We start from the raw sequence: 27,968 nt of genomic DNA on the forward strand, positions 1-27,968 counted from the left end.
TTGTTTTTGAAGGTCCTCTGCTTGGGACATAGACATTTCCATTTGTTGGTTCCAGTTTTTACAAAGTGTATAGCTTATACTTCTTGAATACTGTTGTCCTACAAATTGTTTTAAAACATGCCAAATAGTTCTGCAGATACACACAAGTCAATAGATTGCAGTTAGTGATCTTACAAATTGTATTGTAATGGAATTATTTTGTTATGGAAAGAGACTATTTATTTTTGTTTTCTCTCTCTCTCCCTATGTATATAAAACTTGGGAAGGCTGTGCTCAAGCAGTGGATCAACAAAGGCTGGTGATGATATACATAAAGTGATTAATACATGAATCCATTCCCTGGCCATTTCCTCACAATGTGGAGACAATATGAATTGTATCGTTCACAGACTCTCTGTATTCCCTGGGGACTTTGTGGGAAAGCGCTGATGTCACTATGCCTTGATGCATAGCAGATCTATGGGATGGAATTGCCAAAACAGCTCTTGTCCACTCTTAATTACAGTGAAACTCTGAGTTGATTGAGGATGTTCTTGGGAGCGGTCTCCACTGTCATCTCTGAATGAATTAGCAGGGTTTTTAAAAACACTCCTAATTCTGGCAAATGAAATGAAAGCTCTGCCAAACGCATGAAGAATGGAAGCAGTCTTAAAACAGACTAATCTGTTTAGGGTTCAACAGAGTCTGGAGATTTGGCCTTCAAATCTCTTCAAATGGCATTTATGCTGGAATTAGAAGATCATTAACTAATAGCCCGGTTAATTACTCGGGAAAGCCTTGCAGAGACCAGTCTCCTGTGAAATCTCATGAAAATAAAGACAATCAGAAAGAGGTATAATGTTTTTGTAAAGGTAAAAAAAAGCACTTTCAGGCAGCTAAAGGTATAACAGACCAGTTTTACCTGTTTATATAAATAACACAACTAGTCTTAACTGTACCATTTCATGTGTGTGAAACCATGTTTACAGTGTGTGTCTGTGTAGGAATGTACATTCAGCAGTGTTGACACTTATTAGACAGTTTTATGAGATCAGATACATTATTTACAGAGACTTTTATAACAGATTTTGCCTAAAGGTTTTTTTATTTTTTATATATATATACACGTCATAAATGTATCAGCTGTCTTAGAAGATTTGAAATTCTATCTTTTTATACTTTGTGAAGGTCAGTTTCGGAGAATTTAATCCCATGCAAGTCTATTATAGTAGTCCTCTGCCGTGTCAGTGATGTCATACAAATGATTTACATATTCATAAACGATCTAAAACATACCTTCTGAATGTGAAAGGGAAACGTGGAAAAGAAGAGAACACAGACTCTTAAATCTTTTAAGATAGTTAATGTATTGGTGATCTGTTTTAAAGTCTCTTGGAAAAAGGTCTGTAAGAGTTTTAAGGCATTGTTTCATGTAAAGAATGCAGTTGCAGACAACACTGTATCAGAGCTGTTACCAGTAAAATGTCACGTGCCTTTAACAAGCCGTTTATAAGCTCGGGGTGGACTGTTCCCCCAACCATTCATGCCTTATACGGGAGAGAAACTCGTGAATATGTCATTTCAACCCCTACCCTAATCCCAACTCCAACACTGTGATATAAAGTATACATTCAATTATATTTTCAAAATAAGAAGTTTGTGTTTTATGCTCCCTGAACCTAGATCAGCCTTCAGGGGGAGCAATCTGCCTGCACCCCTTTCTGCTGTAGTGTAATTTTTTCACTGAGTAACTCTTTCTTCTATACATTACATACATGTATTGTTGTAGACAGCATTCTTATTTCGAAGACTAGTGACGGCAGGACTTTCTCTTAAACCGTTACGAGAGAGACAGCCCTCCTAAAAAACAAACCCTAAGATGGATATCTTTAAAGTAGAAAATACTAAATGAAATATGACTAAAATCCACCAGACTGACTCCCATTGATCTCCTGCTTCTTGTAGGATCTACACCATCATTGGGCTTCATCAGTACCATTCATCCTCCATCTCATGCATCCAGCTGTGGCTGGCGTGGGGAAGAGCAGCTGAGACTGCCGCTCTGGACGTGGGAAGGTGGGGAATACAGATCATCCTCTTGTAAGGCTACTTTGTACATGATCTTACTGCATGGCACCTCGGGAAAGGATGGTAACTCTGCGTCTCCGAGTGTCAGTACCCGGGGCTACAACCAGTGGAGAAACGAGATCCAAGCATGGTCCTGGATGAAGACGGGCAGCCACAAAGACTGGCCGCATATCTTCACTCTTCTGTCTCAGTTTTGGGCGGTGGTCCGGTAATGCATATGCTCACCGGGTTTGGTCTTTGTTCCTGGAGGTACTTTGGAGACGCATTCAAGTCTTCTAGCACAGTGGTGACAAGAGAATGAAGAAACCAACAAAAACAAAAAACTATTTGCAAATATAAAAAACAACAAACAGGACAAAACTCAAGGAAGGATGTGAATACTTCAATAACCTGACAAGGTTTCGCAAAAGCAATCCCAGAGGAATCGTGGTGATGGCGTCCCCTCACAGCAGCAGGGTGCAGAACGTCAGGAAGAGGAGGTGGGAGAGCCATGCGTACAGTAGGGCAACGCTGCTATTGCTGTCATACGCACTCCTTATCAGAGAGGTGCAGGCTGCGGTGGGGTCAGAGGTGTCGGGCCTGATGCTGGGACTCAGAGAAACAAAATCACGCTTGAGGGCGGAGAATTTCGACGTCCCGTCTGGGATCTGCAAGCTCTCTGTGATCGGGGCCTGACCGGGCACTGTAACCTGAAAGGATTGAAGGGATTAGCCACACGCGCACTGGAGCGCTACCAGAGCAGGACAGATGGGCTGAAAGTACCTGCGCAAAATCAGAGCCTGAAATCTGAACCACACAAAAGCAGAGGCCGGCAATTACAAACTCTCGTTACAGACTGAACAAAGGCAGCTGAGGATTAATTTCTGTGATGGGATACGGAATACAAATAGTCCTGTTCTCATGACTTGTACACATCGCACTGTGCCATTTTAGAGGTCACACTCCTAGGGCTTTTCCATGCCTCTGGCTTCAGGAAATCAATCCTAAAGCCACCTTCTTTTCAAAGCCCAGGGATTGGCAGACGTTCGGCTGTGATGTGTGCAGCGGTGCAGGAGGGGAGCGGTGAGTCTAGATCTCCTCATCATTGGGGAGCTACTGCTTTAAAACCCGAATTCACCACAAACAGACTTCAGAGGCCCTGCTTTACATCCTTCTTTCAGGTTGCCCACATGTCCAGCCCATTCCCATTCACTTGCTGTCTACACATCTACAACTGGTACCTCTGTATGTATCTTATTCAGCTGTCTAAACCCACAGGCATTCAATTACTTTGCCCTGGATCCATTATAGATATGAATATGACTTTCCATCAGTGTGATTAGAGGTGAAGACAGCATTTGTTCCCTGCCTAACATGAATAAAGAAACACTGACGTAATGGAGATTATACACACAAAGAAAGGCGGAGACTAAGCTAACCTATTTTAGAAGAGAGGAGAGAATGGCAGTGATAAAAATGTATACCTGGAATTACATTCTGCAAAAAGCATTTGTTGAACTCAAACCTTTTTTGGTACCAAAGCAGAGGGTCTACAGTTAACCTGGCATTTTCTCTCAAAAGCAGCCAGAGCTCCCAGTGTCAAGAGGTAGACTACTGCTACTAACAACGCTGGTGCTGACGCACATACTTTCAAAGTCCTACACCGTGATAACAATCAATCAATGACCAGAGTAGTGTGCTGAGAGTACAGAGGTAGACTTTTAAAACAGGGAAGGAATGCACAGTGATCTAAAAGACATGAATATGCCCAAGATGACCATCCTAAAAAGCTGCAGGATGATATTCTAGTAGTGGGATTGAAATTGAAAGCGTGTGTGATGCAAGTTCCCCCGCAGATGTAGTTTTTGGCGCTCAGTGCCAGCACATGTGGCTCTGGATCTGATGCAGGATTTGCTTGTTTAACAGTCAGTCTGTGCTCCCTTAATAATAATCATAACAATCTTTCTGAGTAACATTTTGAATGTGAGGCATGTGAGTCACAAGATGAAATATAAGATGTTTCTCAATACTATGCTGAGTAAATAGCGACATCAAACTTATTTATTTCTTCCAAGTGATCCAAAACACTCAAATCCAAGTTTAGAAAAATAAGAGTGGTGGGAAGAAAGGAAGACTCAAACGCCACACAAGTAGCTGGCAGAGGCCTGTGAAATGTATAATCAAGCTCATATAAACAGTCACCAGCCTGTTTAACAAACCAAGTATCAGCCTCACTAGCCACATATTTTCTTGACTGGCAGATAAAACCCTTTTCACCCATTGAGTGAAGTTTCTAAATATATTCATAGCATCCTCATCTGGGATAGACTACATTTAACTCCTATTTAGTCTGGGCCGGGTTATAATTTACCCCACAATGTAAAAGTGCATTTGTTTTTCTTCCTTATCCACAACAGAAACTTGTATATATTTGATAAATATGTAAAAATGAATAATGCATTATTTTCCATTCAATCATTGCAGTTGGCAAAACAGAAACTAAACTCAGCAGTGTTTTCTATCTGTGGTCTTTTCTGTGGGGTAGCTGGTGAATAACAGACATTAACTGTACCCATGAGATATCCCATAATCCTACTAGAACCAGTGCTGTAACATGGAGCTCCGGGGTGCAATCCTCAGACTCAATATAGATGAGGGAAGGCCACAGTAACCGGAGGAACTTCTAGCTTGGGTGCCTTATATTTGTAGGCTGAAGAAGGCGAAACAAACCGATTCCGTTCAGTTCTTATAAAAGCAAAAACTTTGTTTATAATAGTGTTATCAGTTTATTTTAATGGAATGTTTTTTTTTCCTCTGGGGTAGGTGAGGCAGTTTAGAACCATTTATTTAGTCTGATTGAATCTGCTCTGAGGTCTTAGTTACGCACCGCAGCTTTTCATGTTACGTTTTGATGCCTCCGGATTAAGATGACAAGCATGCACAGTATTAGCTAAAGCCTGTTGTTGCTGGGAGACTCACAATGCCGTTCCAAACTCATATACCTTTTTAGGATAAAGTTCCCCCCTGGTTTTTAATACCATATAGGTCTCTGAAGAATGAATCTGTTAATAATATATTTTGAGGAGAAAAATAAAATGCTTCTGGGGATACTTTAAATTCTCTCTCCCTACTTCCAGCAAAGTAGCGTTACACATTTGGGACAGGACTGTGATGAGTCCTGCTGACACACCGGTGCTGGGCTGAAGACCTGTTTGTGTGCATGACGTTGTGGGAAATGCATCACAGATATTTTGCCGTTTCTTTCTTTCCCCTATCACTCAGCGGTGAAGGAGACCATTCAGATTCAGCCTAGAGGAGTGATCTCAGTCCAAGGTCATCCCTGGAGAATCAGTGTGAGATCAACAAAGCAGGGAGTGATTCACGCCACCCACTCCAGCATGGAGCGTAACGCACTTTTAGCCTCTGGAGAGATTTTATCTGCAGTATCATGTCAGTGGTATCGCTCTGTTTGTTTGTGTTATAAGATTGACTGCTTTTGTTTCTCGGTGACCTTCAGCTGTAGTTCATGTGAGAACTGCAGGTTGTGGTTGCACTTTATATGTGTTATGTGGCCCTGTCCCAGAACTTGAAAAGCACATAGAAGAAAGCTGTTTGCAATGCATGCAGGGACATGTCCTCTTCCTCTAAAGGTAAACTCTAAAGCACAGTTCAAATGAAGCCAGAGAGAGTGGTGTATCACATATTTTCAGTGTTATTCCAGGGTCATCAGTGATGTAAGCGTAACCATCTCCGTACCTTTAACGTGTAATTGCCAGGTAAGAGAAGCCTGTAGTATTCGCCATTTGTATCCGTTTTGAAAGGACAGAGGTTTTGTCTGCCCTCCACTGCCACCAAGGCATTCTGGACAGGGACACCGCGGGAGTCAAATACCTGTCCTTTCACCCCTGTTGGAAGATAAAAACAAATGATTACACTGGTCCCCACTGGCCCCTTGTGTGAGTTGAACCAGGCATCCAGTGGTTGAGTGAATCAGTCAACCCAGTTTATATATTAGATCTGTGTATGTATTGCTTTCTCTGTGCTGAATGAGGATTAAAAATAACATGGATCGACACTGCTTCATCACACATTCCTCACTTACAGAACCAAACACCTCTCATTGTCATATATAGGTCAAATTAAAAGCCATTGGCATCCCAAAGCAGGTGGCACACACTGACCCAGGTGGACCTGCTGCATGTACGCCAGCAGGGCAGCCTTGTTGGCGGCCCACAGTCCTGAGAGTTTGTCCTCGTTGGGGTACTTGCAGCAAGACACCTCCAGAGTGATTTCCAAGCACTGGCCAAAGACATAGTTATAGTCCTGCATGCCTCCTGAATGGAAAGTAAAACAAGAATAATAATTCAAGATGTTTCACTGGCAAATATAGACAGTTTACACTAGCGGAATGTTTAGAGCACGTACAGAAGTGATCATTATCAAAGAAATGCAATAAAATGCTGGGGAAATTTAGTTGCATTTTCTTTCAGATGTGAAGTACATTCTCATCCTAAATCAATGGCTTATTTTTTCTGTGTTTGCACTATGAAACAAACAATTGCTTCTGAAAGTGTATTCTGTTGTGCCATTAACTGCCTCTGAAGAGTGTAAAGTGTTCCAGTTTTGGGTCGAAAGGGTTAATAATCTTTAGGAGTATGATGTGTGTCAGTTGTGTCATGTCACAGTCTAGGGTTGGGTTCATCCCTGTAAGTCTTCAATTACATAAATTACAGTTCGTGTTTCAGGGGCTTCACTCAGTTAGGTAATCTGGCCACTATTTACTCTGCTACCAGGGAGAGAAATTCTCTTTAACTCTCCTGTTCCAGTCTGGTGAGAGCAATGATTACGTGACGTGTATCCAGGAATGAGTTTGGGAAGTTTCCACACTGGTAATGGAGTAAACACTCACCCAAGGGCTTCTGTGTTCCCCACGCTTTTTTAAATTTGAGTTGGCAGTTGTAGTATCAGCTATGGCTCTAACCAAAAAGCCAAATAAAGAAATGGCTTACCCATTCAGGAATAATTTATACAGTACAGAGCTGCAGCTTTTTGTCCATCAGGGGGCTGCTGAAACAGGAAGCTGGTGCTCACCTTGTAAAGCGTACCACTGGAATCCGTTTGTGATTCCGTCTTTGAAAAACTGGTAGTTACAGAGGTTCCCTTTGTACATGTCGGAGTGGTTGTAGGAGTATGTCTTTGCCAGGTGCACAAACACATCGTTGTCTGGGGACACACTGGCACCACCCTGCAGTTCAGCTCCTGGTGGAAAAACCGCAAGAGCTACAGTCAGCCTCTCGCTTCTGCCCGCTTTTTAATTAACATTTTAATTCACATGTACACATCTGACAGGGGAAACTCTCATCTATCCTGCATAAAAGCGAACCTCACAAAGAGCTCAGTGCCACGATTGGCAAACACAAGGAGGACAAGAGTGGAGCTTACGAGCACAGAGACACGGAGCGAGAAGTGAGAGAGAGAAACCTGAACTTGACAGACACCCGGCTTTGACCCTGATTTATGAACCGACGCAGCTCTGGACCCCGACAACGAACCACCTAACACCCCTGCTTAATTATATGACCGTGAACTTGCCCAGCGAGTTAGATAATCGGTTTCCTGAAGTAGGAAGATGCAGACTATCGGCCCGAATTCAGTCAGGGACAAAGAAAAAGCACAGTCACTGGCTTCTTTTATTTTATTATGTATAACTATGTTGTAGACGACTTTCCCTAATAAATAAAAAGTTCATGTTTACTTAAACTTTTACAATCTTTCGGATATTGAACATACTGCCAACTCTAGGTTGCTTCAGACCCAGGTCTGCTTATTGAGTTCTAGAGCCCCAATGTCTTCCTTTGGGTTCTGCTCTGTATCTACACAACACACTGACACAAGATATAAACACAAATAACCTCATAAAGCTGTGCGTACTGAACATAGGGACAATGCCTCGTTCAAGGCAGTCTATTTATTTATGCTGAGGGGCTGCACATTCAGTCTCTTAAAACTGCCTTTAAACTTAAAAATGTAAACAAATGCCAGTGTAGCCTGTGTTCGAATCCTCAGCTTATTTTTCCAAATCTCTGCTAAACTGGAATCTCATGTGCGGACGCTCTTGGGACGCTTTAGGAGGGGAAGCTTTTTGTATGCGTCTGTTTGGGGCATCTCTGTGGATCTGGTGTCACTGGCTAACAGCTTGACCCCCGTACAGGCATGCAAATCCTCAGCCCGGCCCACCCCATCGGTCGTCCCTACCTCCATTGCTGTTGTCATAGGGGTAGCTGGCGACCACCGCTCCACCGTGCAGGTTGGCAGACAGGACGAAGGGCTCCGAACGCACCCAGTCCATCACCGCCCGCACCTCCGGCTCCTGGGGGCTGCTGTCCTTCGTGAAGGCATCGGGGAAGTTCCGGTTCAGGTCGACGCCGTGCATGTTGAACCTGCACAGAGCACAATGGCAGTGTGAGCCGAGCGGGGCCTTGGGGCTCACAGTGAGACAGCAGGTGAGTGGATCTGCGCAGAATCTTAATATTAGGAAAAGCTTAACAAGTTTATTTCTACTGCATGTGATCTACTCGGTCTCCAGTAACCGCTCGGTTGAGTTTATATGAGTATCGAGCAGTTTTGCACGGGATCTGTCTTACTCTTTGCAGATACATTGGTGATGCTAAAACATGATTCACTGACAAAGTTAAACACATTTTCCTGGGCCGACTAAATCCAGCGGCTTTATGTTAATCCCTAATCACTGAAAGACACGTCATCCAATACTTCCAGGACATATTTCCTGTGTAAGTGTGTACTTTTCACTGAGGATCTGCAAAGCTAGAAATATGTTGGAAATGCTGAAGATATATAAAAAAAGGGCAACCAGCCTTTGACAGCATGTCCAGTAACCCCTTTGACTCCCTGAGTAGTAACTGAGGACAGAATTAAATGTATGAAATATATAACACAAGCTGATAATGTACTACCACTAGCATTAAGGAATGCCAGACACACAATACTTTATAATTTGTGTATAAGGGATTTTCATGTTTACAGACAGATCTGTAATCTGGCCTCTAATCTCGTGTTTCTGCCTGGGTACCCCTAGACTTTATTATTCATTCTATAATGTTGTTTCCTGGTAATACATTAAATGAAATAGTAATAACCATAATAATTATTCATAATAAGCTAACAAAATCTAATCACAATATTGTGCAAATGGGCTGAAAAACTATGCCAACTATTTGCTATATCAGCATTCCTGCCCAACATTGTAAATCCAAGATAGAGATCCACTGTAATCCTGGTCTCATAGCAGCTCATTCATCATGAGAAAAAACTGCTGGTTTCCAAATTCCAAACTAAGGGGACAGATCAGAGTTGACAAAACCATCCACCAGCCAGGAAACTTGTTGAACAGTCCTGCGAGCCTCTTGGAGATCAAAACTGCCAATGCTAGATCCTTTCTGAAGTGTGACAGATTGAGGATTTAACTTGCTACCAGCTACCATAAACAGTTTGTTACTGCTTTCACAATATCCAGTTCAAAGATCACTTTCGCCTTGAAGAACTTTACCAAACATTGCTCTATATTAAGTTGCTACTTAGGCCTGAGCTTTACTGAAACTTGGCTTCCAATCCTGGGATAAGAATCTCATGATGACACGTTAAGCTTCCTGCTGCTTTGCTCCGGTTTCCATTATGACATCTGGAGTGAAAAGGGATTAATCAAATGCTGTTGAACCAGCAGCACAGGATAGCCTGTTTACCCTCAATGAAGGGCTGTTTGTAGAAGGTGACAGCATTCTCCTATCATCCTATAATTGCATCTATCAACACAAATATGGGCAAGGCCAAGAAGAGGAAGCAAACAATTGAGCTTCTGCTTCTGCCATTGCATACTGTGACTTTTCCCAATGTATCCTTCCTGACTGACGAGAATCATGTTAGTTCGGTCAGTAGTCTGGGTGTGGTGCATGTCAATCCGTGCGTGTGTGTTTATGTGGTGCGCTTATGGGTGTGCTTCTGTGGTTTGCATGCTAGCTTTAGAGTAAGTACAGTTATGCAAAGTAATGGCTATATTTGATAAGCATACATGATATGTTTTTAAAAATACCCTGACGTTATTCTGTGGCGAGAATGGAAACGAGTTTCCCTGGTGACAACATCCAACAGAAAAACAAAACGGTGTGTTTAAATTATGAAATTATTAAATTGTTATAGAGTTCGCCACAAAACACTAAAACGGACTCCCCAGATGTGGGCCCGCTCTTTTGTGGCTGGGCCTATTTCAGTGTTATTGCACTATACTTCTCGGGGCACTTACTAATTATAAGATACAATTTTCCAACTCACAACCACTGAACAACATACATATGAACAAACTGAAATAGCTATTTCAGTCAAAGCGGATAGCAAGCATTTGCTCGTTTTGAGTGGCTTTATTATTTGAAACAGTGTATCACAGGAAGAGGGACAACTGCAGCACTGACACAGAGGCCTGGTGTTTGCCTGTGCACAGAAAACCATTGTCCCACCGGCATGTTTTCCAACAAAAACATTTTCTGAGGATAGATTTCATTTGGGTTGTTTCACAATGTTTCTTTGATCATTTTCATGCCCGCACCTATAAATTCTCCAGTCCAGGCAGATAATTATTTTCCATGCAGCAAGCAGAATGGACTCCGAAGTCATTATAATGTTGTGCTGACTGAGGTCTATGTACAATGAAGTGTACATGGAGAGAGAGGTTTGAAAGCTTATTAGAGCAACAGAGAGGGTGGCTTGGTTGAGCTGATGGCAATAATCAGCGATTACTCAGGGGGCAGATCCTGCAGGAACACATCTTTGCCACAGAGTTAACTGATCCAGTGCTCACATCATGAACTCGGACAGTATTGAATTTGTCAAAGATTATTTGAATAATGGGGTGTTAAATCCTCAGGAGTGAGCTTTTATACTCTATTTGTGTTTCGATGTACAAAGCAGCAACACAAACCATATATGCTCCAGCAGTGTCCACCAATATTTTGTGGTTTAACTGACAACAACAGGTACATTTCTTTGTTTAACAGGACAAAGCAAGCAAGGCATCAAAAGTTCAACCTTTACACTTTGGCAATCTGCCCAGTCTCTCACCCATGTCTTACATTCTGCGGTTACAACTGGAAGCATTCATCTCACAGCTCACAGCTCTACAGATTCATCTTAGTACAAAAGCTTAATAGAATAATAAGATCATGTCCAGGCAAATAATTCAAAGCAAAGTTACTAAATGTTTGCCTCAACATTTGCATGGTCACTTTCTTTTGTGCAGTGCAATACCAAATGCAAATATGCAATATGTTGAACAACTGTGTCATGACCTTGAGTCTTGACTGATTGGTTGATTGGCATTAAAATAAGAGGAAATGTGGCCTGATTGGACAGCCAATCGATCAATTGGTTCAGACACCAGAAAGGCTTTTGCAAACTGGGAGAAACTAGGACTTAAAAAAAAAAAATAGAAAAAAAGGTTTTGTTAAAGTTTATCGAGTCTTGGTTTACCATGATCTTTTATAAATGAAGACCTTTGTCTTCCTACTTTTGTCTTTCATCCATCAATGTGACATTGGAGATCGCTGGAAGAGTTTTGAAAGCAAGTATCATTAGAGAAAGTCACACGTTTTAAACAGACTGCCAGGGACGTGTGTCATCTCAGTCTGCACACCTGCATCCAAACTGGTTAGTCTTGGTGATTAACATTATTATTACAATCCTTTAGCTATAAATAACTACATTTTTTAGCTTAACAAATACCCCAAAGCTAGGTGGTGAACTTGACAAGACTCATCTTCTTGGGATCAAAATGATTATTATTATTGTCATTACATTGTTATTAGTTCAACTGAATTTATGGTGGATGACTCATCTGATAGAATACAATGGGGACATACAAAAAAAAAAAAATATATATATATATATATATATATATAAACTATAAACATGGTTCAGTTGTAGAGTACAAAAACACTCTTAGAGATGTTAATTATCATGTGCAATTATGTTTTCATTAGAATATTTTTGTTCATTCCCTGGCTTATTTTCTTTTACATTCAATTTAAATTAGTAATTTCATCAGGATGTAGTATTTTGTATACAAAGCTCTGTCATGGGAAATGCATCTTTTGTTGATCTGCTGATGGGGTGACTGGATGACAGCTTGAAATTCAGGAAGATGGTCTAACATATTTCAAAATGTAGGTTTCAGGAAGTTTCTCCAAAAAGCAGAGCATGACCCCAAATTATATGAGAGACCGAGACGGAGACAGTGAGAGACAGGACTACACTTATTAAACCAATGCAACTTTTTGTTTGTGTTACTGTGTGTGTCCTTGTACATATATGAACTCAGGTCTAGAGGAGGATGGTGCAGTCAAGTAGGTTGTACAAATGCTAACTGCAAGGAAAGAGTTCAGTGCAGGGTTTCAGTAGCAGCTAGGGGCTGTAAATCTCACCTTCCATCAGAATAGGTGCAATTGCGGGGGGAGGACTCGAAACCGTCCGGGTTCATGGAGGGCAGGATGTGGATGCGAGTGTTGTTGATCATGCTGGTGACGGTGGGGTCAGTGTTGTAGTTGGATGTCAGATGGTCTATGAGATGGAGCAGCAGCACTCTCCCCACGGGCTGGACAGACACAGATGAAGTGGTTACAGGGGGGATGGGGGGAAAGCAGGACTTGCCAAAAGCCACTTTATGACCGTTTGTGCTCCTCTTTAATGCACTAGTCTGAACAATCTAGCTGTTGTTTGACTGCTGTGGAAAACATAACCATTCTGCCATTCAGTGACACTACTTTAATTGGTATTGTAAACTGGATTGAGTGTGAATACCCACAGACCCTGGAATTTCCCTAATTGTGCTGTGGGATATTATGGATTTAATTGTATAAGGTAATGTGTGAAAGGATTTATCAGCAGCACTTATGTTTTCAGACTAACTTCCCACACAAGCTACCTGTGTGGTATATAGCCCAGTCTTTACAAAAAGCCCTGAATAGTATGTGCATGCTGGGACCAGAGAAGCCCAGGGCAACCTATCTCAATCTCAAAAACAGATCCCTCTTCACCAATGTCCCTTTTAAACAATGCAGCATGATGCGCGATTCTCTCAGCCACTACCCTCTACTTGGCTTCTGTGGCATCAATAAACACTCTATACTGTCATAAATAACAAACTGTTATGGATGAAGAGGAACAGAAAGGTTACACAGATAGTGACTCAGAAAGAAGGGATTGTATCTATTTAACTTCTAAAATAACCAACAAAAACTTTAAAAGTCCAAAAGATCCTAATTTTAAAAGAGACTTATCTATCTATCTCATGCACAAGTGGGTTGTTAATGTTTACCAAACATACTTCAATTGCAGCTTATAGAAACTATTCTCTATTCTCATATCTGTGCAGACCGAATGACTGCCTGTTCTTAAAAAAGGGCCAAAGATCAAAAATCAGTATTTTGGAAAACCTCTTCAGAAGTCTGTCATTGACTGCAATGTCTGTGAGAGACAAACGAACACGCAGTTTGGCGGCACAGCAAGAGTCTGACTCAACATTTAGAAGGACTAAGGCTAAAAAGGAAATGCAATGTATATACATTCATATAGTAGTTATTACTATTACTACCTATTACTATTATTATTATTATTATTATTATTATTAGTACCTATTACTATCTCTAAAGGAAGAAGCAATGAGCATTAGCTGAATTAAGGTACTTATAAACCATCTACATTTGTTTTAATTACATTTTAACAACACATTTCATACAGAGCTTGTTTTACACTTTCCAGATTTCTCTCGGATATAAGATGAAGGAAATCATAAACTGGCAATTAACATAAGCGAGGCACATTCCCAACATACTGACAGTGTGGTGCGCTGAAACTTTCCATACAGCAATTTAGTTTTCTTATCTTTAGGGCACAGATTTAAACACTGAAGAGCTAGCCAAGAAATATATATACTGACAACTAATTTTAGAAAACAGTCCCTCGTGGCCAGGGTTAGAGGAAGGGTTCTGCGCTGCGGGTTTGGCTGGAGTGGATGCTGTCCGTAGGCGGTCTTGAGAAGAGACCCGAGGAGTACTGTGCTGGTCTCCTCCTCCGGTCAGACCCCACACTCCCAGTGACACTGCCGAGTGTGCCCAAGTCAAGATCCTCAAGTGCTCTGAACAGTAAAGAGTACTACTAGAGATTATAAGCTACTACAGCAAATATTTATTAAGTATCTAGTTGTTCATAGGGACACCATGAAGGACTTTTTCTTCTTTCTACAAGAAACAGAATCACAGTAACATATTTCATTTTGTAGATTGTTTTGAATTAATGTCTTTTCAATTAAAAACTTAATCACTAACTCCAATCTAAATCACTGTGAATGTGAATGATGAGAGTATTCCTTCGGTAACTACAGTGGAAATAGTCCCCAAGCCTAATTAAGTAGTTTGAAGTCATAACTCCTTTAATACTAGCTGTATGGGACAGCCAAAGTGTCTGCATATCAAATACATTTAGCTTCAAATACACTACAAACTTTGCATAAATGAACAGAGCATCGAAGCATTCATTTGGCAAAAACAAGAAGTATATAATATTATATATATATATATATATATATATATATATATATATATATAATTTATTTATTTTTAAAGGCATCAATGGGTAATATAGAGACTCCTAATGGATTTATTTTGAGGAAACCACAACAGGACAGATCTGCCTTTGTTAAAGAATTCTGCAATTACAGTTTTTAGCGTGTTTCAGGAAAGGCATGCCCTGAACAGCCTCACATGCTGGAGAATCACTCCAGGTGTGCTATTCTATCACAGTCAAGACCATCTTGCACGTTCATTGAGCAGTATTCATCACATGTAATTGTCAGTACTATACGATGTTTCTTAATGACAAAAATCTCCCTTCTATAGGTGACACAATCTACTCCACAAAGGCACATTGTTTGCCAAAAAAAATAAAAAATACAACTCCTGTACAAAACACCAGTGTGAAAACGAACATTCACGTGATTATACACGAGGGCTTGTTTAAGCTGTCAAGAAATCGTAGAGTTTCCCTTCAGGTCATGGGCAGGATTATTCAAGAAGAACAAAAAAAAAAAAATTACTTGAGTTTAAAAATAATGACTCAATCTCTTCAGGCTGAATATTTTGATTTTGCAAAGCCTATGCTTGCTCTTATGAAGTCAGTAGGAAACTTTAGTCAGAGACCCCCTTCCACAAGCTGTTTTCTCTTCAGTCATAACGTCTCTCCTGTCGAGGATCTGGCGACTAGCAGCCATCAGCTATTCTCTCACACTTTTGACAAAGAGCTGGTAATTGAATGTCTACTCCAGTCCACTCTAAAACTGGACATGACAGATTGCTGCCGTAGACTCAACTAACTATTAATTTGCTACACTGCAAAGGGCGCCAGTTGGAGATATATTTTTATATGAATGCATTTGAGTAGCAGAGAGTTCAGTCAGTGTCAGTTTTAACTCACAAAAGACATTCATGGAAGCTGAGGACTAATGGTCAGACATAGCGATCACCAGATGCACAAAAGCCTCTTTAACTGCAGCAGAGACACAGAGAGAGGTGCCGCCACAAAACTCCCCACACACCACCCCAGTGGAAAGGGCCAGGTTGCTTACAAGTAAACAGATCTAGGTCTGCACAATAAAGCAAACCCTGTCCCAAACCATGCCATTACCTGGTTAAAGCTAAAACCATCTGAAGCAAGTTCCTGAGCTGAGTACACTTTCCAGCATAAAGCTTCCAGACGGTCTTTCCTACATTCCAGACGACAGTATGAAACCTTCATGCATATCAATAGGGGTCTCCTTTTCAGCCTTGGGGCGCTGTCGGAGCAAGTCTGGATTTTGATGTCTTCTCTCCCTAATCTGTAGAGCAGCACACAAGCTGGTGCACAGAGATAATGGGGGTGTGTTTGAGCATGTGCAGGGAGGAAGTCTGGCCAGTCCTGGGGTCTCTGGTAGATAGCTGGTGCATGACTGCTACAATCCCAGATGAGCTAACTCCCTGTTTTATGCATCACAGTTGAGGATTTACTTTTGACTTGCTCTTGGGAGATGGAAGATTCATTTCTGTATTTACTAGTGCTGTGAGGGCTCTTCTCATTCTTCTTGAATTTTGTGTTAAGTATGGATGATGTGTGTGAAAGGGGTTTGTTCTGCACTCTCACTAACACACGACCAGTAGCATTAACAGTCATGAAAAATCTGTTATCTCACAATGTCAAAGTCTATATAAGCCTGTCATAGCCATTCCCCTACCAAATCCCGGCTGGACCCGTGCCAGCCCCAGTGTCTGGGAAACCTTTCTCACTCATTTTAAGACTTGTTTGATCCCAAGTCCTTTGTCTAGCAGATAAACATGAATTCACGGTATTGTGGTAGTGTTGTACATATAGACTAGAAGTGCCCAGGAAGTGAGGAAGTGGTTATGACACTCAACCCTATGGGATTATGTGACATTGTAAAGGAAATGTTGAATGCAATTCCACAGTGCTTACCTCATTGCCATGCATGTTAGCGATGTATTTAAATTCTGGAATCCCAACCTTGTGTTCATATGGAAATTTTCCCAGAACAAGAACCCAGAGATCCCTGCCTGAAAAAGAGGGATGTTAAAAAAGAATTTCAAAAACTGTGAGCTGCCCTTATTTCAGTCCCGTCAGTATTTGAAAGAAAACCCAGAAAACACACACAGAGAGGACTGAATTGATCTCGGGAGAGATAGGAATTCTACAGGTTGAGAAAACACGGTTGCCTGACAAAGAATGAGTTACACATATTGAAAATATTGTATAAACCCTTCAGAAGACATCAGCAAAAATATCTGCCTTATTTTCATTTTCTACAAATGGAGGAATGTGGATGACCTTTACAATGCAGAAATACGGAAACCGACACCTGGCAATAGTTCATCTTTCAATGCTGCCTGCGCATGAAGGTCTACTTTAATGTGAAGAATGCCAGCTCACTTCCACTGATCATGACGAGTCTGAGCTTGCTGTGCATCACGTTTCCTAGCTGGAAACAACTGTTGAGGCACCCTGGTGTGTTTGGCCCGAGGGGAGAAACAACTTTCTTTCCACTCATTCTTATTCACATTTACCACCGAAAACCAAGAGCTGCTTCGAAGAACAGTCTTGCAGGTGTTTGAAACAACCCCAGGACAGCGTGCTGGACTAGCTCTCTGGAGTTAATGAGCTCCCTTTTAAAAAATAAATAAAAGTGTTTGTGTGCCCAAATAGCTTGGATAATGATCCTGAATGTTTCTGTTACATTGTGAAATACTAAATCTGATAATAGCAACCATACGTTTATAATACAGAACCTGTAGAATTCTTCACTAGCACATTTAAATACTTCACATTGAAGGTTCCTGCCAAGCAATCCTGGGACAGCATATGGAAATTATTGCAATTACTAAATCAGTCATTGAATCTTGAAGGGCAGCAGAAGGACATGCACACACGGAAACAAACATATTTAAAACTTGCCATTGCAAAATTGTCGCTTTATTTCATTTACTGAAGTCCATTCCTTCACTTTTTGAAAGTGGACCAGAAGTGTCATAGTGATTTGTGTTCCTTCAGGTTTACACCATAATTCACATGACATTTTACTGAATCCAAGTCAAAATCTACAAGTGAAAGTGCTACTGCAAATGATGTACACCGGATGTTATTTTCCCACAGGAAAAGAACATCGAGTGGGAAAATTGACAAAATTCCACAAAGCCAATATTTTATTAGAGAAAGGGGTTAACAACTTTACTCACATGGTTATGCTTTATGTAAGGTATACTAAAAAATACTTTAGAATATTTATATTATACTTTTATTTGGGTTTTTCGTTTGACATTTTCCCTGTGGGATTTTGGCCATTTATCAATTTGACAGATTTCCTGTGGGATTTTGAGCCATGGGATAATTTCTTAATATTTCAAGCTAAATTTCAACTTACTATTTTTTTAAACTAAAAATACAACTTATACAGCTGCTTCCCTGAAACAGGAAGGAGGAAGACACTTCTGAATGCTCTCCAGTCTAAAATAATCTCTTTATACACAGAGGGAAATCCTGAGAAGCATATCCACTTACAATAAAAATGTCTCCCCGGGTCAGTTTCTGACAGATTATTGAATGACCCTTCCCTTATGCTGTCCACTAATATTAATAGTTCAACCTGTACTCGTATGTTCCTCACACCTCTCCAATATAACACCCCTTAGAAATTGTATTATTTTCTCAAAGACTAATAGCAGTTTAAAGGGTATGCGTGAATGATTCTACTGCACTAATATGATAATAGTTTTGAACGGTCTAAATGATCACGGATTTGAAGCTGACGGTGAGAATGTGGGGACAGCGTTCGAGCGCCAGTGCATTAGGAAGAAGGGGTGCGTGAGCCAGGTGGTGCCCCGGATTAAACCTCTATTCTTCAGGTTGTTGACCTCAGAAGGAGTGGGCTCAGAGTGAGATTATGTGCTACTAATCTGAGTTCTACATTTGACATTGATCAACATCATGAACCCACAATCTGGCTGAGGTTTATGGGCAAGCCAAAGACTGGAATACCAGGGTGCTCTCTGGGTCAGGGCTCCGACAGGCTGGCAGGAGGAGCGGGGCAACGGAAAGTCACCATGATGCTGCCCGAGCTTCCTATAGGATTGGCAAAGAACTCTGGCTTCATAAATCGCTATACTGTTCTGAAACATGCTGTGTTTATGCCAATGCAGAAATAAAAAAACTGTTATTCACTGAGAATGAGAATCAGGTTAGTGAAGTGTTTTTATGCTTCTCTGTGCACACTGTGCCATATAAAGGTTGGTACTTTCTTGTCAGCAGAATGTGCCGTTTCATGTTGGGTGAAGATGGGAGCATTGGCTCCGCTACGATCTCTGCCAACTGATATGTCTGAACAGCAGCTAAAAATAACAAATTATATTCTTCAGAAAAGAAGATTGGCACGAATTTGCTACAGATGCTATTTGCCACCTTTGTGCTGAAAGACTAAACCACAGAATGAGCAAAAGGGTCCAATGAAACACATTTATGAACTTAGTGTGAATGTCTTGAATAGAAATGCAATACCTTTTTTTGGGATTAGGTTTTTTGGATAATATAACTAATAGGTGCTACATGACCAGGAAAGGCTGATTTCTCTAACCTTTTAAGCCTTTTGTAACAGAGGATCCATATGTCTTTCCACTTTGCAGCATTGAGACTGAGGTGCCTTTACCTCGATTAGGTAAACCTGCAGCATCTCTGCCATAGACCGGAAACCTAGATGTGGAAAGACATGGTAGTATAGGCAGCTATCGATGGCATGGTGTTTGCATTTTAAAATGTGATTAAGACACTGGTGTTAGGATATTAATACTGTCGCACATTTAGGACATGCACAAGATAGTATATCCTTACACCCACAGTATCGTATTACCTGGTTAGAATAGGCTACAGACAGCACTCGTAGTCCAAGGTTTAAATTGTTAATCTTTCCAGCAGCTCTTTAGAATGATCTACCTGCATAGCAACAGGGACATTTATTTTTACAGTGACTCATTTCCATTGCAAGATTAATGTTCCTCCTGAAATTCAATCTGTCCTAGAATGATGAAGATTAAGTTTATTAGGTCTACTTGCAGTGCATCTTCCAGAAATCGTGTTACAACTCATGCACTGTTTACATTCGGTTGTAATTGATTTATAGTGAAATGTTTATTTTTGCTAATTAAGCCGTCCCTAAAACTGGCAAAAGGATTGGCACTCTCTACTTCATACCATTAGGAACATTTTGGCAAACTCCATCTGTTTAAAGTAATGTACCTCAATGGTCACTGACAATGCAAGGATTCAAAATAGGGAAACAATAGCTTGGTAACACAGTGGCTCATTCACTCCGACATAGAAACTTGGAAGTCTCCGTAAAAAACATAGCGCCCAGGGCAGGATTCCAGATGAGTGTTTTCTATCCCTAATTTACGCTCTAGCAATATCATGTTACAAAATAAGGAGGGAAAGCACTTTAAATAAAAGTTAAAACGAACCATTGTAAATTTCCATTTAAAAGCTGCCAATCGTGTTGGCTTTATTCTAGATCTGTTTTGTTAAGAGGCATTGCTTTTGTGTTTATTATAAGAAAATTGCATATAATAACAAATATATTATTTTACATTTTGTAAGGACTGCATTGTAAATAGGATCCAGCTGTTAACAAGAGAACACCTTAGTCACTTTCTATAATGGTTCTACTGGACAATATGCAAAGAAGAAAGAAGCACACAAATTCAGATATAGTATGGGCTTGCCTCGTTTTCTCTTACAAGAACACAATAAAACCTCCTAATGACAGGGTGGCATTCAGGCCATCGTGCTCCTCTGGTTGTAAGTCTTTAGAACCCCCTGTGTTCCACTTCTTAGTAAATCAGCAACGTGTTCTGGGTAATCTGTAATATTCATTAACCACCAAATGGGTGGGGAGTTGTGATCACAGTGATATATTAGTGTGTCCCTGTGCCTCATTTACAGCTTTCAATAGTTAACAGTAAACACACCAGCAGAAAGTACACAAAGACTCCTCTCAGGGGTTTGAACCCTGGCTCTGTCCTACCTGGCCTGTTCATTTGAAGACTGAATGAACTGCTCCTTGCTTTCTGACTGTGCTGGTTAGACTGCATATTTCTGCGCTCTTCTAGGATGGAAAGTATGCTAAAAAGAACATGGGGTCGACAAATGCAGCGCTTCATTGATCCGACACTTGTGCACAGAAGCACCAGTCTGGCCCCATCTCAAAGTTACCTGAATACTTCAGAATATATTTTATACAATAACTCAACAAATAAACAAAAAACATCTTCTTACCTTCTACAGACTTTCCAATACTATGTAGGTATGTGATGGAAGAATAATTTTTATTCACGGCTTTCAAATATTCTTCTACTTCTCTGGTGTTCTGGTACCGGAAGTCCAGCCCCAAGACCGATGAAGTCAGGGTCCCAAAGCAGACGCACAGTAAGAGGAGAAACATCATCCAGTTGTGAGAGACCTAATGAAAGAGACACACAACACACAGTAACCAACACACCCGTGCGACTTCAATGAGATTACTGCTAGCCATTTAATATAGAAACAGGTTTTCAGCCATCTGAAAGTAAAATATGTATAAGACTTAAGAAGCTCAGCAAGACGTCTCATTGTAAGATAATAGCCAGAGGGGGGTACAGCGAGACAATGGATACAGTTAAAGAGAGACTACTATCGCTTCCTTATGGTAAATGTCTGCTGCTGTCATGTTGTATGATCAAATGTACTACAACACCCCTCTTTAGTTAGTCTGTGGACTGGATCTGGTTTATCAGGCTGCTTTCTGAACTTATCTACTCTAATAAAGCTCCCCTCAGTTTAGCTCTCTTTCAGGCTCTATCATAATGGAAATGTGAAGGAGGTTTACAATGAAAACATACATAGTTGGTGATTGAAATTGGTGCTATTGGAGTGTTCTACAATGCAAATTCATAATGGTTAATACTAGAATGAATCAGTGCTGTTTGTAGTGTATTTTAACTTAAAACCAAAACTAATCCTGAAAAATTGTTTAGCAATAATTTACGGGACTGACTTTTTATATTCAGTCATTGATGTGTCGCTGTGTCCAATGGCTACACACCGGTGAATATTGTTTCTAAGATATAGACTTAGAATGAAGCTGCACAGTCTGTTGCATGAGGGAAATCAAGTTGCAGGTCTCCTGGAGCTCCACTGTTCCCTCAAAAAAAGATGAACCAATCAAAATAAAAATGTTTAAAGATTATCATCATTTAATAAAAATTATCTATTTTTAGTTTGTTTCTTAAAACGACAAGGGTTTTATTTTTTTTATTTTTATATTATTATTTTTTTTGCCTTTTCAAACACAGAAATTGTCCCTAGTGACTTTTTATGATGTGATATGCATAGGCTTTTTATATAGTTTTGAATTTCACTGCCCTACAAGAATGCATTCAATGAACAGAACTGAGACGCCACTATGGAGTATGGAGGGTGATCAGTGGCAAAATTAAGATGAACGTGATTATGAACATGAAGATGATTATTAACATGAAGATGCAGACTGTCTGCATTCACAATAGAAACTGGTCGGAAGTCAGACATTTCACCCCAGAGCAATGGTGGACAGACCTTCTAATCATCTTTACTATATTCATAACAAGGAGGTTCATAATCATCTTTATTTCTCTGGGATGAAATTTCTGACTTCCGACCAGTTTCTATGTAAACATTGTAAAAGCAGACAGTCTGCATCTTCATGTTAATAATCATCTTCATGTTCATCTTAATTTTGGCACTGATTACCCTCCATACGCCACATCACAATTATATTAATTTTGTGAACTTTGCAGAATTCCTGTAAAATCTAGAACAATAGAGACCCATGTGACGGGCATGCATATTTCCAAATCACACCCCATAGCAGACTACAAATATAGTACAGGTAACTGGTTTTCCATTGTACCACAATTTGAACAAAACGCATTCCGGTCTTAAAGGAGTGCACCGGTTAAACAACAATTGCATTGCCTAGTCCTGTTTGTCGCACTGTCATCAATAAATGTCATATACAAAACAAACAAACAAAAACATAATGTAATCAATTATAGCATTAATTCAATTAAACAAGTTACATATAACTCATTAACGTTATTAATAACATAATAATAATAATAATAACTATTATGTTATTAATAGTCATCAGTTCATATGTAATATAAAACAAAGTATTCAACTATAGTAACATCAATAGCTGTCATAAAAGCAAAGTTTATATATGCATTTCAAAAAAAGCATTCAACTGTACAGTGATGTATTTAAAAGGTGCCGTCTTCCCCGGGCAGCGCGTCTCCAGCGGCAGCAGCGCTCAGTCGGTCCGCCCTGGCAGCTCGTCCCGGGGAGAGAAGTCACTGAGCCCCGCAGGTCTCGGCCACGGGTGTGGGGTCTGGCTGTGGCTCTGCTCTGTACCTACCCTCTCTATCCCCGCCTTTAGCGCTGCTGCGGCCACTGACACACTTCCTCTGGTTTGAGTTGGCTTTGAAACCCGGTCGAGGCGGAGTTTGCACACTTCGCCATCCAGCAGCGCATCTACAGACTCCCGCAGACGCAGCAGCGCCTCATCTGCTCGCCGGTTTGTGTCTTTGCGCCGCATCTGCCCTTCAGAGCAGCTGCAGAAGTCGTCATCTGAGACCTAAAACATTCACTCATCACTGCCAAATACAACCAAAAGACTGATCATTCCCCAACGTGTACAAAACAAATACTGATAAGACTCAAACTTCTGAAAATGTGTTCCTCAGTACTGTCGAAACAGAGTAGGCATTATTGTAGGATTAACTACAGCCATTCTCCCATTACTTTCTTTTAAAAGATAACACGTTGCATCTTTTTAGAGTGTTTGTATCATTTATGAAACTTAAACGTTTTAAATATAGATAACACTATGCAACATATGTTTTGTTCCTGGGTAGTAAGTGTTATTTCCTAATTGCTTCTGCCTCAACAGTATAGAAAATGGCTATTATTTAACTTTGCTTTTGTGACCAGGACAGTGATATTTTGAAATGTACCTATTTCCAATGAGAAAACAGGCGAATGTGTGTCTTTTCGTTCACATGAAGTCAGAAAAAAAAACATATGAATCCAAATTAACATGTATTTATAATAAAGTAATACAAAAATGACTACAAAACATTTAAAAAAATAAAATACTGTTACACGGTGTAATGTATCAAATGTAATAGTTGCCTATAACCTTTTTTTACAAAACAACAGCATTTAGTGTAGCGACTAGAGACGATTATCTACTTATAAATATACCCTACACTAAACAAATGTACTTGAAATAATAGCATTATCATTAATAATAATAATAATTAAGCACAAATGGACACTAGAGGACACTGTTCACCCACTGAGAATCTGAATTGATTGTCTACAATTGTCTATATTTATGCACATCCTATTAATCACGTCAGGTAGTGTGTAACTATTGCCCAAACACATTTGTGGTCATAATTTGTGTGGTCCCTGTTGTATTTTCAACAATTAAATGTAATGTAAATCCCCTGCAAAATGAAGAAGTACTGACAGTGTGTTAACCAGTGTGCAGGCCTTCAGTCAGCACTGGGAAAGGGAAGATTAAACAGCCGTCTAAAATAGCACGATAGCAGGTGCAGGACATTACATGTCACATGAACAAGAGCCATTTGTGTTTGTGGACATTGACAGATCACATTGAAGCAGTGTGTCACTAACGATAAACAACAAGATAAATTAGTTACTAAGGGAGGGACAATTGTAGCAAACAAATATTGGACGGTGGATAGTTCACCCCAGTTGTCCACTATTGGTCAAAAGACATAAACATTCAATCAGAGTTCTCCTTAATCCAAGATCCCTGTACTACTAGTAAGAACAGAGCCCAGACAATGATATTAAAATAAAATGGAGTGGATGAAGAAATGTTTCCATGCATGCTGGGAAATTCATTCAGAAACCTAGAGCAGCTTGACAGAGTGAAAGGATGCACAGAGGCATCATAGACATAATCCACTTCATAATCTACTAGCAGTGAATTTGTTTAATTTAGTGAAGGGCAAACAAAAGCAATACTATTGTGGACCAATGTAGTCATATATGTTTTACCATGGATAATGAGGGTATTGGTCCATTTCAGTTAATTTTGGGGTCATTATTATTAATAATAATCTTGCCTTATAAGTATTATTAATAATAATATAAGTAGTAGTAGTAGTAGTAGTATGGATCAAGATTTTCCAAATTGTATTTTTACAACCATTTTATTATTTCTTTCTTGAAGTGACTTGTTCAAAATGTATATGGCATATATATGGCCTTTTTATAGTCCTTGCTATGGAGGCATTGTGGACATGACAGGGGAAAATTTACTAGCAGAACATTTGAAATAAATTATAGGACATGTACAGGAATTCATTTCACTTTGGATAGTCATCTTGAGAGAAGGCTTTCTGAGCGGCTTACCACTGGCAGCAGTTCGTACCATCTCCAGCAAGTCTTTCTGCGTGTTTGCTGCGATTGATGGAGGCTAAATTAAAGTGTTGGTGTCTTTGGCAGGAGCCCAAACAATACATTTTAGTAGTAGTAGCATAGTTCTTAAGCCATGTGATTTGTTGTTAATAGTCATTTTGTAATACATCTCCTCTAAAGATCCCATTGCTCTAAATGCTTCTGCCTATACACAACCGGATATCGTCTCCTTAAACCAGGTATATCTAAACAAACAGGCTTCAGACACCTCTAATTGTGTAAAAATCACACCCCTGAGTTTGTGACATGTTCTGAATGTCTTGAAAACTGTAATGCCTGTTTACTGAAACATCTCCTGTGACATTTTAAGCTTGACATTTGTTGATAAAAAAACAAAAACGAAAAACAGACAAATAATGTTGGTGCTAATCAGTGACGTTGTTTTGTAAAAACAAACAGATGCACGGCAGAAATCAGTCTGAGTCACGCAGGCCATTGTTTCCAAGTTCATACCAACAGCATGACTAGATGGGATGAATAAGGCAAGATTTCTCGTAAGACGTAGTTGGATTTCAAATAATACTACGCAAAATAAACCCACAAAATGTACTGATTATTTAACACGGTCTGTGTCAAAGACAAACATGATATATTTCAAGATAATTGTCATTCAGTCATGAAATAAAGTATATCATAACAAACTCTTATTAAAATAATAACAACCCAAAACTAAAATGAGTCAGTAATTTAAAGTCTGTCAGCAGTTATCATAATGTATCCTTTGATGCACGATGGATGAAGTCATCAAATACTTCTTCCATTGTCAATAATTATCTTGAAATCCACATTTGGCTATGATTTAGAAGCATGCCGCCACTTCAAAGGAAGCAGTAGCAGAACTCCTTTAAATAACGACAGCTGCCAAAATAACTGCAGGCCAATGAACATTACAATTAATAGTCATGATTGCTGTCCCTTATCATGGCTACTAATTTCAAAATCACTTCAGGTTAAGAAATTGGACTTTTAAGTAAATAGTTTAAAGAGAGGGGGTGGCAGCCTCAGACTCACTTAACTTGTGTGTCTTAATGACCTGTCACATCCCATTCTCTGTTCAAAAAATCCAGTTATGACTCTGACTTCATCAACAGAGACTTTTTGTATGGCCACAGAAGTACTGTATGTATTACGGCAATATACATATTCTCAGCAGAAGTTGAACAACAGCATAATGATGCGTGTAACTCAGAAACTCACTGACGATTGAATGAAGATATTCTCGTTTTTTGAAGTCTGCCTTTTATACTGAAACGATCGAATATAGTTATCTTTCTAGTCACGGCCCAGAATAGATCATCTTGCATCTACATTCTGTACATGTGAGGCTGTCGTGCAGATCAAACAAAACTAAAATAACTAGTTGTAAAACAGTAAACAGTATTGTTGACTCACTATGGTTCTTACATAATTACATAATGACACAGACATTATGTAATTAAGACATTATGTGTGTAGTTATAACATTATATGTAGTTGTTGTTGTTGTTTTTGCTCCTGGCCCAGATTATGCTCCAGCTCAATACTTAAGAGAATTGAACTTGCTTACTCACTCAGTTAACTAATCCTGGCATTGTAAACACATCCAATAATTTGTCATGGATTTACTCAATTGGAGACATCTCCATATTACTCAAAATTGAGAGATGTTAAAATGGAAAACCAATGAGTGCCTCTGCGTCGTTCACCAAAATGATGTCTGGTCCTCAGCTGCTGAAGGTGCTGCACCTGTTAATACGCTACACTGTGGGTGACGGACACTAGGAAAGAGTTGTGTAATGTCACAATCAACAAACTCCCCAGCGATCTGGTTGAAGATGAAAATTTGGGAACATTTGAAAATAGACTGGATAGGATCCTTGGATCACTCAGTTAATGGACACCAAAGGAGCACGATGTGGCGAATGGCCTCGTCTCGTTTGTAAACGTTCTTATGTTGTAATGGTTGTTGCAATGCTGTTAATAAACTAGTCTGGGTGTTTTACAGCAGCATCCAGATAAACCACAGTGTGTGTTAATACAGGCTTATCCGTTTCCCAGCTGTGACCATTATCATTATTATAACACACACTCTTTCCAGACACATCCTAGTTAGAGAGATATTTGATCAAAGTGATTGTATACATCGTGTCATATTGTAGCTGTATAGCACAACATTTACAAAACTATTGAAATTCGTAAGCAGAAGTGGCTTCCCCCCACCTAAAATCCATTCCCGTTTTAAAACCCTGTTGTGCTATAAAAAGTATGTTCTGCATTGATGAACTAATGTCTGAAAATCCATCTTAGTAAAACAAGTGGGCGCCACCATGTGGGAGAAACACATTGTAGACGTCTCCTTCCATTAAATAACCATTGCATTGCATAGAAAAACACGATTTATACGTGTATTCTTATTATATTTTTAAGTAATGTCCCTCATAGCTACAGACACATGTTGACTCCACCTCGCTAGTTTATCATCCTGACTCTTTAATATTTAGACGTTATTTTCAGGATTAAAAGCAAAATGTCAAGGCAATGGGAGCATCCTGGTAGGAAAGGTGGTCTGGGTTTTTTGCAATAATGTTACGCCACATAGTTATAAAGAAAACGCATTGTAACTAACGACATTGCACAACGGCGTGTTGTTTTCGGCAGGGTCCCACATCTTACAAGCTCCACTTCTTACACAGGGGCCGCCATGTTGTTTGAAACCCCGCCGCCTCCACACCCCCTCGGCCGGGCGGCGGATGTGACGCGCC

At 40.0% G+C, this 27,968-nt stretch overlaps 1 protein-coding gene across 3 annotated transcripts; it reads right to left on the minus strand.

The window, feature by feature from the left end:
- Positions 1 to 1,327: 1,327 nt before the first annotated feature.
- On the minus strand, positions 1,328 to 23,503 carry cpm (carboxypeptidase M). 3 transcript variants are annotated; one of them, XM_066723811.1, is made up of 9 exons: positions 23,129 to 23,503; positions 20,971 to 21,154; positions 16,612 to 16,709; positions 12,534 to 12,703; positions 8,302 to 8,486; positions 7,138 to 7,305; positions 6,228 to 6,380; positions 5,803 to 5,951; positions 1,328 to 2,756 (listed from the first exon to the last, which is right to left on the minus strand). In XM_066723811.1, the coding sequence occupies exons 1-9, from the start codon at positions 23,306 to 23,308 to the stop codon at positions 2,511 to 2,513; spliced, it is 1,533 nt and encodes a 510-aa protein (XP_066579908.1). In that variant the 5' UTR covers positions 23,309 to 23,503; the 3' UTR covers positions 1,328 to 2,510. The 3 variants fall into 3 exon arrangements, with proteins under 3 accessions (XP_066579908.1, XP_066579909.1, XP_066579910.1); XM_066723812.1 differs by lacking the exon at positions 23,129 to 23,503 and adding an exon at positions 22,964 to 23,122; XM_066723813.1 differs by lacking the exon at positions 23,129 to 23,503 and adding an exon at positions 21,776 to 21,931.
- Positions 23,504 to 27,968: the final 4,465 nt, after the last annotated feature.

This window comes from Amia ocellicauda, chromosome 15, assembly GCF_036373705.1.
Source record: "Amia ocellicauda isolate fAmiCal2 chromosome 15, fAmiCal2.hap1, whole genome shotgun sequence".
Taxonomy (NCBI): domain Eukaryota; kingdom Metazoa; phylum Chordata; class Actinopteri; order Amiiformes; family Amiidae; genus Amia; species Amia ocellicauda.

Excerpts from the sequence above, each read along its gene's own strand:
- cpm (XM_066723811.1), bottom strand. The coding sequence starts at position 23,308 with ATGCGGCGCAAAGACACAAACCGGCGAGCAGATGAGGCGCTGCTGCGT. Across the intron at positions 8,487-12,533 it reads TGCACCTATTCTGATGGAAG|GTTCAACATGCACGGCGTCG; the intron begins GTGAGATTTACA and ends TGCTCTGTGCAG. Across the intron at positions 5,952-6,227 it reads CATGCAGCAGGTCCACCTGG|GGGTGAAAGGACAGGTATTT; the intron begins GTCAGTGTGTGC and ends ATCTTCCAACAG.